Here is a 12,767-nt window from a genome sequence, read left to right as displayed (position 1 = left end):
GTTTGTGCAGTCTTTGAGCAGAAGTGTGGTGGGGGACGAGGAGTCCTGTGCAGACCAGGGGAGGCCCAGCGTCTCAGCAGCCTGACGTTTGGCTGTTTCCAGGTGAGGGGGAAGAGCCCCCAGGTCCTCACTGGACCAGCACCCTGCCAGAGGAGCCTGAGCACCCAGGGAGAGTCTGAGGGCAGAGATAAGACCGGTAAGTCCCCATATACTCACAGCTTTGGATATGGAAACTGATTCTGTGAGATTGTGGATGACGCTGGGACAAAGGAAGGCAAGGTTTCATAGTGGAAAATAGAAGTGACTCAAAAGACTTTTTCAGCCATTAGGTCATATCCATGGTGGCTTAGACAAAGGTGTCCACGCCCATACTTTTTTCAACTAGAAAATTGGAAAGTTGTTGATTTTTTTTAAATTTAATGGATGGACCAGATTATTGATTGTAAAAAAAAAAAAAAAAAAAAATGCAGCCTTACCTCCCAACCGGAAAGGTCAAAGGTCAGGGTCAGCTACAGAGCAGCAATACTAGGATTCAGAATTAAGGAATATGCATGACCGTTGCTGACATCATTATTGAGCTGATCGATTATGGAAACACGATCACTTATCTATCTTTTAGAAAGATGTTGCCATTATTGAACTTAAAACAGTGAAACCTTTCAAATCATCAACACCAGCAGCAAACTGAACTGTGAAATTTCCCTTAATACTTGAGCTGTTTGACATTTAGATTTCGTTCTGAACTCAAGACAAAATAAGAGCTTACTTTTGGGGTCACTTAGAAATTTCCATTGCACTCCATTATAGACAGAATACCAGCTGGAATCACTTGCATTGTTTTTTTTAACCAGGGCAGCAGTTTTGAGATTACTTTGTGTGCTTACATAATTACAAAGGGTTCTCCAATGTAATCTTAGTCAGTTTTTTTAAAATGATATCAAATTAGTAAGCAGGATGTGCCTATGGAACATTGGCTGAATGGTTGCTGATAATGGATAATGTAGATATTGAATTAAAGATCAGCCCCCCACTCAGTTCAGCTGGTATTCTGTCTGTAATAGAGTGGAATGGAAAATTGTAAGTGACCCCAAACTTTTGACCGGTAGTGTATATATTTATGTATGTATATATATATACATGTTGTTGTTTTTATGGACCGTGAGTCTAATAATAGTAAAATCTATCTCTGTATATAAATTAATCATGATATTTATATATTAATATTTGATTAATTGCACAGCCCTACATCATTATTGCAAACTTTGTTATCAGAGCAAGACAAATGGTGTTGAATGGCAAGGAAGGGCGGCGTTTTTGACGGATAAGATCAGCTCCAACTTAAATCAATCCAGCTGTCTACACAGGCCCCATAACAGCTGGCGTTTAACGGAAAACTTAACACACGTTACATAAATAAGCAACCTGCACTGTCTACCATAATATACAACATGTTTTTGGTGTATCTGTAGTCACAAAGCCAAAATCATTGCTTCTACCACATAAAGTGCAAAAATATTCCAAGGATTCTAAAGGTTTGGATTGGTTGGTTGCTGCACAACTCCATTTAAAGTGAGTCTAAACTGTAATTAAAAACTATATTTGTATTGGGTATAAGTTGAATTTATTTTGAGAAAAGCCCTGAACTTGTTTAACTTGATGAAATTATATATTTATTTATATACATAAGTATTTTCATGTTTGCCTTGACAGAGAGGAGTAGTAAGCAGCCAGTCTTCTCAGGGACAAACGGTGAAGTCCAGACCCCTGACCAGACTGGACTTCTGGGTAATCCTCTGGAGGAAGGTGCATCTGAAAGCCTGGGTGAGAAAGCACGTGGACCTGAGTCCCGCAGTGTCTCCTCCGTTCTCTCCAGCGCTGCATCAGAGGGGGAGGGAGGAGGAGGGAAGGAGGGTGTGAGGGCAGAGGAGGAGGAGGAGGAGGAGGAGGAGGAGGAGAGGAGGAGGAGGAGGAGGGGTGTGCTCTGGAGTTCAGCCGCCCCGTTAGTGACACCTACCTGACTGCTTCGGACGACAGCAGCTCTCTGTTCGACGACGACATGCAGCGTGCCGAGCGGCCCCGCTTCAGCCTGCTGGGCTCATCCGAGGGGACTCTGGGAGGCTGTAAGGATGGGGAGGAGGAGGGGGGGGCACACAGGGCCAAGCTAGAGGACTGCACCTCAGAGGAGCTCAACAAGCGATTCCAGTCACAGAGACTTGACTCCTCGTCCTCTTCCGGCGAAGCTAACACCCCCAGCCCCATCCTCACCCCGGCCCTCACCCCTAAACGACCCAACCCACCACAGGACCCGAGGGATAACCCCGCGTCGCCCAAACAGCCCCGGCTGCGGACCCCAGCAGGGTTCGGGTTGACGAATGTGGCTCTGGCCAAGAAACACCTGAGCCAGCCGCCGATCAGCAGCGAGGCAGCACACGGACAAACACGCAACGCTCTCAGCATGCTACGCCCCCTCCGGCCACAGGAAACTGACCTCGACCAGGAGCAGGAGGTTGGCATGGAGACGGGAAGGGACACGCCTCCTCAAAGCCTCCCTTGCTCACAAGCTGCGCCTACATCTCCAACCTTGCAGACATCACCTGCTCCACCTGAAGCTGGTACAGAGACCAGCCAAGAGAAGGAAGACTGTGACAGCTCAGCACCGCCTACACCCCCTTTGCACAGATTGCCCTCCTGGGTAAGATGATCTAATGTGTATTCTAAACTGAGATTGACAATTGGTACTATTCAGTGTAATATAGAAAACATTGTTTTGACATATGATTGCAACATTACAAAACAAATGCCAGGTGTAGTTAGCTTTCCAAAGATATTCTCTTACTGGTAGGATTATCAATGTTTTTTTGATTGATAATTGTTCCGCAGGAGAGTCGCATCTATGCTGTTGCTAAATCAGGAATCCGACTGTCTGAGACATCCTGCACAGACACTGCAAGCAAAGGTAAGACAGGGACAGTGTATATATTATTGTGTATATATTAGTGTGTATATTTCTGTTTTGGTTGATATGTATGTGTAAGCACAGTGTGAGTAACAATGCTCCAAAGACAAATTCCTCGTATGTGTCCTCATACCTGGCGAATAAAGCTGATTCTGATTCTGATTCTGACAAAAAGAGAGTTAATGTTCAATTATGCCACACGTAGGCTGAGTCCTCGGCAGCGGTCCGGTTAGAAAGTCGACCTGTTGTACTTTGTCATATGTTGTCCTCTCTCTCCCCTCTATCCCCCTTTCCCCTTTTTCATTGCATAGGTAGAATCTGCTCTCAAATACAAAGTCTCCTTCAAATTCAATCCAAGGCACACTGTTGCATTTGAGTAAATTTGAGATTTGAGATTGGTGTGTGAGGTGTGAATTTGCTTGTCGCTGACTGCGTTGTGGGGGAGGCTTTCGTAGGGAATCCGCTATAGCACCCGCGCTTTAGGACCTAATGGAGGGGGAAAAGAAACTGAGTGGGAGGAAGGGAGGGGCGCAGAATGCAAGAGCGAATTAGAAGAGAAGGTAAGGTGGGTATTTATAGAAATGCCAGAATAAGTGTGGTTAAGGTGTGGACCTGCCCCCCAAATTATGCTATGTAGCTTCAGTTATTTTACAAGGTAATATGCATTTAAAAGGTCCCAACTCTTCTGCTCAGTCTCAGCTACAGAGATCTTCAGCTGAAAAATTGACTAACTAACTAACTGAACTGTGATCTGTGATCTGTGTTGCAGACCCTCACCTCCAGTCCTCCTATCCTGCCTTTGTAATGTACACATCCCTCATTTATAAAAACATGACTACTCCAGTTTACACTACTCTGAAGGGGGTAAGTGCAACACTTTGTTCTTATTGGCCTGTGACGATGAGAGCAAAGCTGATTTTGACATACAGTATTTTGTATGTCTATGACTGTGTGCAAGTGCCATGTTGACGCTACACTTCCGTTTTGCAGAAAGCCACCATGCTGAGCAGCAGTCCGTTCTCAGACGAGTCGTCCAGCTCCGAGGAGTCCTCTAGCTCTGGAGAGGAGGACGGCTCCCTCTGCAGTTCCCACACCTCGTCCAGCTCCCGCAAGGACAGCAGCCCGGGCAGCCCGCGCTCTCTCAAGAGAGGTACAGCACACACACACATACTGGATGGACTAGGTCCGGAAAGTATGAGAAATAGGGGCATCCACAGCCACTGCAACAAGGACTGAGCCTCTGTACACGGGGCAAACGCTCAACCAGGCAGTTAACGAGGCACCCCTGGAAGTTTTTTTTCCCACAGCAGCTGGAGTTTAAACCATCCTTGATCACAGTAGCTGCTGTAGTGGTCAACTCTAAATCCATCGCTCCATTTCAAAAGATATTTAACATAATGAGGCTCTCTATTAAAACATGTAGATGTGTATCATTATGTACTATGTTGCAGGGATGGGTTATATATAGTAGCATATATATAGTATTTGTTTTTCTGTTGTATAGTATTTGTTTTTCTGTTGTATAGTATTTGTTTTTCTGTTGTATAGTATTTGTTTTGCTGTTCTTAATTTATGAATTCCCTGTACGGCGTCCTTGAGTGCCAAGAAAGGCTTCTTTAAATAAAATGTATTATTATTATATAGAGAAAATCAAATATCACGATATTCTTGACCAAATACATCAATGTTGATATTGCGAGAATATTGTAGGGTTGATACTTGGTGCTTTTATTTACACGATGAGCGTTTTGATGAATAATAATCATTAACGTGGATTTTGACTAAGTTGGTAAAGGCAAATAATAGAACAGCTAGTAAGGCTGGCAGGTTCAGAAAATGAAATCACTTCACTATAATGTAGCCTTTAAAACCAGGAAAAGACAACACTTATGCACTATTATATATCCAAAATCTAGCACGATATCTAGTCTGATATATCGATATTGATTCAATATTCATATATTCCCCAGCCCTACTATGTTGTCAACTACTTTACTGTCTCTTCTCCTCCAGCTGTGTCCACATCTTCTATGACATCAGAGAGCGACTATGCTATCCCTCCTGATGCCTACTCCACCGACACAGAGTGCTCTGAACCGGAGCAAAAACTCCCCAAAACCTGTTCTTCAGCCGGCGACAACGGCAAGAGCGTGAGTCCCTGTGTCCTTTGGGTGATTGACCAGTTGATTGGCCTAGCCATACAGTACCCGGGACACGGCAACATCACTCAAGCACAGATCACAAGCGCCTGTGTTACATGTTTTCTTTTGGAGCAAGCTCATGTCAGGACTCAGGTCTTCATAAGCACACTTCAATGCAAAATGCAAAAACACAAAAGTAGTACTACCAGTGACTGGTAGAAGTTACACTTAAAGTTTCTGATATTGTATGTACTTAAACAAAACTTTGATCATGAACTTTATGTTCTAAGGTGTGTAATCTGTTATCTTCATCACCACTGGAATCAGGGGGGTCATCAACTGTTACCATGGAGGCAGAGCCCTTGTCCAAACTTGCTTTTTTCCAGTTGAACTAATTTCTTCTGATTTTATTTTGTAGTAACAAGTCACTAAGATGCTTAGGGCAAATGTGTTGGAGTAAATAAAAGTATACATTTTATTTAGTAAATGTAGTGAAGTCAAAGTAAAAGTTTTCAAAAGTATAAATAACAAAGTAAAGTACAGATACGTGAAAATTCTGCTTAAGCACAGTGGTGAAGTATTTGTACTTTGTTACATCACAACACTGGATTCACACTGATCACATGAAATGGCGTATGTATGACACGCCAATTCGTATGCCATTATTGGCGTGTTTTCAAGATGCATACTCGCTTTTTAGCGTATTTATCAACGCCGTTTGGCCTCCATTAACTTACATTACTCTGCGATTGTGTGTGAGTAGTGTTCTTCTTTTCCTTAACTCAACCGTCGTTCTTTTAGTAAATCTACCCCGTTGTTCTTTTCTGAAACCCAACCCACATGTGGCGTTTCTTAAACTCAACCATCGCTTTCTTCCCGCGATAACACATGGCGATAACACGCCACGTGGCGTGTATGTTAACGTCCGCTGTATAGAGCGTTTACATACACACGGATCTGGATACAGCGTAGACATACACGCGGAGAGCTCAAAATGCATACAGATAACACGCCACTCGGCTTAAAAACGTCGGCGTGTATGTTTACGCGAAGTCACGATATCACGTTGCCGTAAGCAACAATGTGCTTTCAATGAATTTTTGGGCACTTTTATAGAAACAACATATTTTTTTTAAAGACTGAAAAATTTGATATTCTGTTGTACAGGGAAATTCCAAACTTTGTTGACTTTAATAAAAGGCAAACAAACCCATTTCATTAACCCATTAACCCATTAACTTTATGGTTTGTATAGTGTTTTGCCTATAACACACAACTACATAGACTGTATTTTAAGCGTAAACTTGAATTTTTTTAAGCTCAAAAAGACCCGTTTGCAAAAATATTAATGTAGAATCTCTAAATGGTAAGAGGGAACATTTTTTGCCTATTAAAATGAGTTACTCTTCCATCCACTGTACGTTACATTTAATAAAACTGAACAGTGTTGTAATTTTGCAGGAACCAATGGAGAAGTCCGGCTACCTGTTGAAAATGGTGAAGACCTGGAAGAAAACGTGGAAGAGACGCTGGTTTGTCCTTAAAGACGGAGAGCTGCTCTACTACAACTCACCTGTAGGTTTTATTATTCTGTTGCTTCATTATGCAAGTAACACGATTAGAATTTGAGTGCTTTTTTATAAAATGTTCTTTTGAACTGGAATATATTCCATATAGGTTTATCTTCTTATGAAATGTATTAATCTATCTGTTGACAGCTCATTTGTATTTATTCAGCTCAGTGGATGTACAGTAGCTTCAGAAAGTTTACACACCCGTGCTAAAGTTGCAATAGGAATAAAAAAACATCTTTTGAATATTGATCTTAATCCCTTAATTAAAAGAATTTAGGAAAATCCAACCTTTTAAGGAGACCAATTTTCTTTGTGAATGAATAATATATTGTTAATAAATAAATGTTTGTCCTTAAAATACATGGCGCATAACTATACACCCCCCTATGTTAAATTCCCATAGAGGCAGGCACATTTTTATTTTTAAAGGCCAGTTATTTCATGGATCAGGATACTATGCATCCTGATAAAGTTCCCTTGGCCTTTGGAATTAAAATACCCCCCCCCCACATCATCACACACCCTTCACCATACATAGAGACTGGCATGGTGTTATTTCAGTTAGTCTAACAGCTGGTTTGATTTGCATTGAGAGATGGAAAGTTCCCCATGCTCTATGTATGGTGAAGTGTATGTGATTATTTTAATTATTTTTTTCCTCTTTTTAATTAACTTTAGCAGGGGTGTTTACATTTTCTCAAGCCACTGTATGTACCTCTGCAGTGAGCCACTGTAAAACTTTTTTTATCATTATTCTCCCATAGAGTGACGTGATCAGAAAACCTCAGGGTCAGATCGAAGTCAATGCCACCAGCAGCATCGCCCGTGGAGAGGGAAAACAAGTCCTCCAGGTATCTGAATATCTACTAACACAATTCTATCCTGTCAAATCCTGACACCTTTTAATCACAAAATACAGTTGCACAGTTAAAAACGATTCAAAGTCATCCTCAGGTTCCCCCGTGTTTTTCTTGCTGTGTGTACTGTAGGTGGTGACAGGGAAGCGTGTGTACTACCTGAAGGCTGACTCCCCCAACCTGCTGGAGGAGTGGCTCAGGGTGCTGCAGAGCGTGCTCAGGGTGAAAGCTGCCAGTCCTCTCTTCACCCAGCCGGATATTCGCCCCGGCATGAAGGGACTGCTCATCAAGGTCTAACAACCTACCAATAATTTGACTTAAAAAAAACAAACATTTAATGGTGCACCATGGTTGCTCACCTGGTTAAGCGTGTGCAAAGACATGTACAAAGGCTCCGTCCTTATCGCGGCTGCCGCATGTTCAATTGCTGCCCCTTGCTGCGTGTCATGCATGTCTCTCTCTCAATTTCAATTTCAGTTTGCTTTATTGGCATGACAAAAATACAAAGCATAAGAACAAACACAATACATATAAACAACTACAAGGAGTGAATACATCAGATATAATAATACACTAAACAGAATACTTTTGATATAATTGATAATATATGAAATTCTCTATTTATTTAGCCTTGTCTTGTGGCAGGAGAAACATATTTAGCTGCTATCTGTTGCCGTGCTTTTATCGTCCCCTAATAACGAAGGAATCTTACATTTGCTGCCGCTAGGGTGCCTCTAGATTTCCAGGCTGGTCCTGTCTAATAAAAGCCTACAATGCAGTACTTTTTTAAGCATTTTTTAAATCTTATATATATTTACCACCACATATTTCATTGTTAGATTGTCACTGCAGTTAGTGAAATGTGTTTTTTTGCTCCATGGCAGGTGAAGCACGGCTACTCTAAGCGGGTTTGGTGCGCCCTGATTGGCAAAACCTTGTACTATTTCCGCAGCCAAGAGGACAAGGTAAGATTCAATTATTTACAGATTTACAGCATGTAGAGACAGAATTATAATGCCCCCGTCATGTTTCTCTTTTGTAGGTTTTACCTGAAGCATTGTACTATGCAGTAAAGCCTGCTGGTCCTTATTATAAAAATGTGTAACATTAATAACCCTTGATTCCTGTCTTACATTTAATTTGACTAAATTGGGTCTGGAAAGTCATTTAACAGCCCATGATTTGATGTTTAACCCTTGTGTTGTCTTCCCGTCAAAATTGTAAATCAACACTTTTGTTGATGCTTTTTTATGTTTTTTACATTTTTGTCTCTTTTTGTAACACTTTGGATGTTTTTTTTCAATGTTTTTCACTTTTTTTGACGTTTAACACTACATAACACTAACTTGTTAACTTTAGTTTACAGTAGTTTTGGAAATTTATTTACCTAATTTTTCGGAAATTATACCTCATTTTTGAGTTAGAAAAGCAGAAATTAGGAATAATTTAGACTAAAATTAAATGAATGGATGTTGATGGATAATCACAGACTGGAATATGTCAACTTTTACTCAATACTATTTCAAAACCACTTCATTTCTTTTTTCAAATGCTATAAAAATTGAATAAGACGCCCCAAAATGAATGAAAGTAGAGATTTGTACTTGCCAAAGAGCGTTGGGTGGAATCAATCATGATATTTTGGGGAATTAAAAAGAACACTGATATAGGACAACAGGTGAATATGACCAGAGGACAACATGAGGGATAAGAAGGTGTGGGAACCGTGTTTGTTTCAGTGGTACAACACAAAAGAGTCTACCTTTTATTTCTGTGTGTGTGTGTGTGTGTGTGTGTGTGTGTGTGTGTGTGTGTGTGTGTGTGTGTGTCTCCAGTTCCCCCTGGGTCAGATTAAGCTGTGGGAGGCCCGGGTGGAGGAGGTAGACAGGTCAAGAGATTCAGATGATGACCTAAAGGCATGTGGGCGGGGCTTACAGGCAGCATCTTTTACCATCGCCATCCACCCACAAGAGCAAGGGCCGACCTACTTACTCATCGAGTCCCGCCACGAAAAGGTCTGAAAGAAAGTCCTTCTTTCTTTTGCGAGGGTTGCAATTTTTCTGCTCTGTACTTCCAAATTTGCTGTAAGAGATCAGTCATCAGGACAGTGTATCAGCATTGTATTTTCTACTGCTGAAGGTAAAATGTCTGTATGTGGGGCTCTTCTATCATTATTAACAAATCAGAAGGGAAATCTGCTTTACGTTTTCTGCGTTCAAATGCTTCTCTCAGACATTATTGGTTTAGCACAACAAATGTAAATCCTTTCAGAGGTGGGTAGTAACCAGAGATGGCAAAAGTACTCAATTTCCGTACTTAAGTAGAAGTACAGATACTTGTGTTAAAAACTACTCTGGTAAAAGTGGAAGTACTGATTAAACTTCTTTACTCAAGTAAAAGTAACAAAGTACAGGCTTGAAAATTTACTTAAAGTATAAAAGTAAAAGTAGCCTTGCGAATGACAACCATTTTTTATGCAAAGCTACCTGGAGCACACACATGTTACTAGAGCACGCTGAGGAACTTCAGTGAACATGGAGGACACGTCTTTATATGGCAATGGCTACATTTTAAATGGATGTCTGCCAATAGGCCTAAAACATCACATGTATGATTATTATTACAGAAACTGCAATGATTTGCTGTAAATGCAGATTGCTGAATCTGTTGAGTAGCGTCAAATGCAACGTACAGTAGATATATTCCCATCTATTTAGATTGAATATGGTATTGATGACATAAACAATAATAATGATAACTCCAGTGAAATGATGTGGAAGTTGAGGACTAGATTAGGACTGGATTAAAGCTGATTCTGGTTTCCAACGTCCCCCCAGGTGTGTCTGTTAAAACAGACGGAGACAACATCTCTCTAGCTAAGTTCCCATCCACTTGTCAACTGAACTAACGCTACAGTATCTGAAGTTGGTGAACAGGTGAAGACCACACCAAAACCACTAGCTAACAGGTGAAGAACACACCAAACCACTAGCTAACTTACTTTAAATGTGAAGAACTGTAGACAAATACAACAGGCTTAAGTGAACTGACAACATAAATTATACAACTTACAGTTGTCAAAGACGCACACACACACAATCTCAGCTGATTATCCTCCGGACAGCGCTTTTTCTTTTCTCTCACTTTTATCTCCGTGTGACGCGGGCACCCGCTCGCGGTGTGAGGCGCGTATCCGCGCTATTTTCCGACATAACAACGTCTTGTACAAAACGAAAGTAACGAGCCAATTTAGTAAAATGTAAGGAGTAGAAAGTATCAATATTCGTGTTAAAATGTAAGGAGTAGAAGTAAAAAGTCGCCACAAAAATAAATAGTAAAGTAAAGTAAAAATATCTGAAAAATCTACTTGAGTACAGTAACGAAGTATTTGTACTTCGTTACTTCCCATCTCTGGTAGTAACCAGTTACATTTACTTGAGTACGTTTTTGAAAAAATTATACTTCTAGGAGTAGTTTTAAATCACTGTACTTTTTACTTTTACTTGAGTAGATTTGTGAAGAAGAAACTGTACTCTTACTCTGATACATTAGGCTACAATGAGCTTTTCTTTTGACCTTTTTGGTATTCTAGTATTCGCGTACGCCTCATTTTGATTTTTGAATTTGACAGAGAGAGAGACTTCCTCTGAAGGCTCTACCACGGGACTGTGTTCCACCAATCAAACGTCGTCGTTCAGTCTCGTCACGTGACCATACTCAATCTCAGTGGCTGGACAGGTTAACTTTACAGTTGTAGCACAACAAAAATGTCAGAATCAACCATCGTCTCCCCCCCCCCCCTCCGGCCTCATATGGAAAGCATGTTTACCGTAGTAAAAGTGGGAAACAGCAGCTACATTATGTGATGTCTTCTGTGTATAAATAAGACGTTACTCAACAGTTACTCAGTACTTAAATAGTTTTTTCACCGAGCACTTTATTACTCTTACTCAAGTAATTACATAGATCACTACTTTTTACTTTTACTTGAGTCATATTATTCTGAAGTAACAGTACTTTTACTTGAGTACAATCTTTGGCTACTCTACCCACCTCTGGAATTCACTGTGTTTTAAGTTTAAACTAAAAAGGGATCATAGGGCCTAATTCTATTCTCAGTATGAACAGAATGTGACCGTTTCTGTTTATTTGATGTGCCTCTGCTATCACTGATGGTAATGTGTGTGATGCTATAGGACTCGTGGCTGTACCACCTGTCTGTGGCAGCGGGAACCACCGTGGGTAACGTCGGCACTGAGTTTGAACAGTTGGTGGGAAAACTCTTCCAACTGGACGGAGATCCAAGTAAGAATAACCTACAGATTACTTTATTGGATTGTGCATTACTAATAGCTGCATTTTTTTTTTTACATAACAAAAAATAAAACAGGTTCATACCTAACATAACATCACACCATGATCTGCAAAAGTAAAAGATAGAAGGTAGACCATGCTGAATGAAATTTATTTTGAAAAAAAAAAAAAATGTTACTCACTGTAATCTGTTTAAACATTTAACCCTTGTGTTGTTTTCTCGTCACAAGTGAAAATCAACAATTTTGTTGACGCGATCTATCGATGTTTTTAACCTTTTCTTACATTTTTATCTTTTTTTTCAACAGTTTTGACGCTTTTTTCAATATTTGTCACTTAACTAACTTGTTAACTTTAGTTTTACAGTTATTTTTGGAATTTATAGGAAATTATACTTAATGTTTGAGTTAGAAAAGCAGAAATTAGGAATTATTTAGACTAAAATTAAAGTAATAGATGTTGATGGTATTTCAAAAACACTTCAATTTGTTTTTTAAAATGCTATAAAAATTGAATAAGACACCCCAAAAGTAATGAAAGTAGAGATTTGTACTTGCCAAAGAGCGTTGTGTGGAATCCATCATGTTATTTTGGGGAATTAAAAAGAACATTGATATAGGACAACAGGTCAATTTGACCCGAGGACAACATGACGGTTATAGAATGTTTTGTCTTGATTGTTGTCCTGATACTAAATTGAGGATTTTGTCACCCTAATAAATAGCCCTAAATTAGATGAACTGATGACTAGTATGACTTGGGCTTATTACTGCCTGTTAGCTAGCAGTGTGTCTCTCTGTCTTTCAGACTCTCAGATCTGGAGACATCCCATGCTGTGTTTCAGTAAGGAAGCTCTGTTGTCTCCTCTCACCACCCTGCCTTCACAAGCTCTGCAGACAGAGGCCGTTAAACTCTTTAAGGTACA

The 12,767-nt window shown here is 40.4% G+C and overlaps 1 protein-coding gene across 1 annotated transcript in view; it reads left to right on the top strand.

Moving 5' to 3' along the window:
- plekhh2 (pleckstrin homology domain containing, family H (with MyTH4 domain) member 2) overlaps positions 1-12,767 on the top strand; it is a 51,862-nt gene that overhangs the window by 19,294 nt on the left and 19,801 nt on the right. The window contains 14 exon segments of the mRNA XM_032542122.1: positions 11-196; positions 1,711-1,904; positions 1,907-2,692; positions 2,881-2,956; positions 3,726-3,820; positions 3,947-4,106; positions 4,970-5,106; positions 6,559-6,672; positions 7,436-7,522; positions 7,661-7,819; positions 8,413-8,493; positions 9,364-9,543; positions 11,725-11,833; positions 12,650-12,762. Of these exon segments, the coding sequence (XP_032398013.1) occupies positions 11-196; positions 1,711-1,904; positions 1,907-2,692; positions 2,881-2,956; positions 3,726-3,820; positions 3,947-4,106; positions 4,970-5,106; positions 6,559-6,672; positions 7,436-7,522; positions 7,661-7,819; positions 8,413-8,493; positions 9,364-9,543; positions 11,725-11,833; positions 12,650-12,762 (2,477 nt within the window).

This window comes from Etheostoma spectabile, chromosome 17, assembly GCF_008692095.1.
Source record: "Etheostoma spectabile isolate EspeVRDwgs_2016 chromosome 17, UIUC_Espe_1.0, whole genome shotgun sequence".
Taxonomy (NCBI): domain Eukaryota; kingdom Metazoa; phylum Chordata; class Actinopteri; order Perciformes; family Percidae; genus Etheostoma; species Etheostoma spectabile.
The sequence above is the reverse complement of the archived record's forward strand: the minus strand, read 5'-3'. Positions and strand labels throughout refer to the sequence as shown.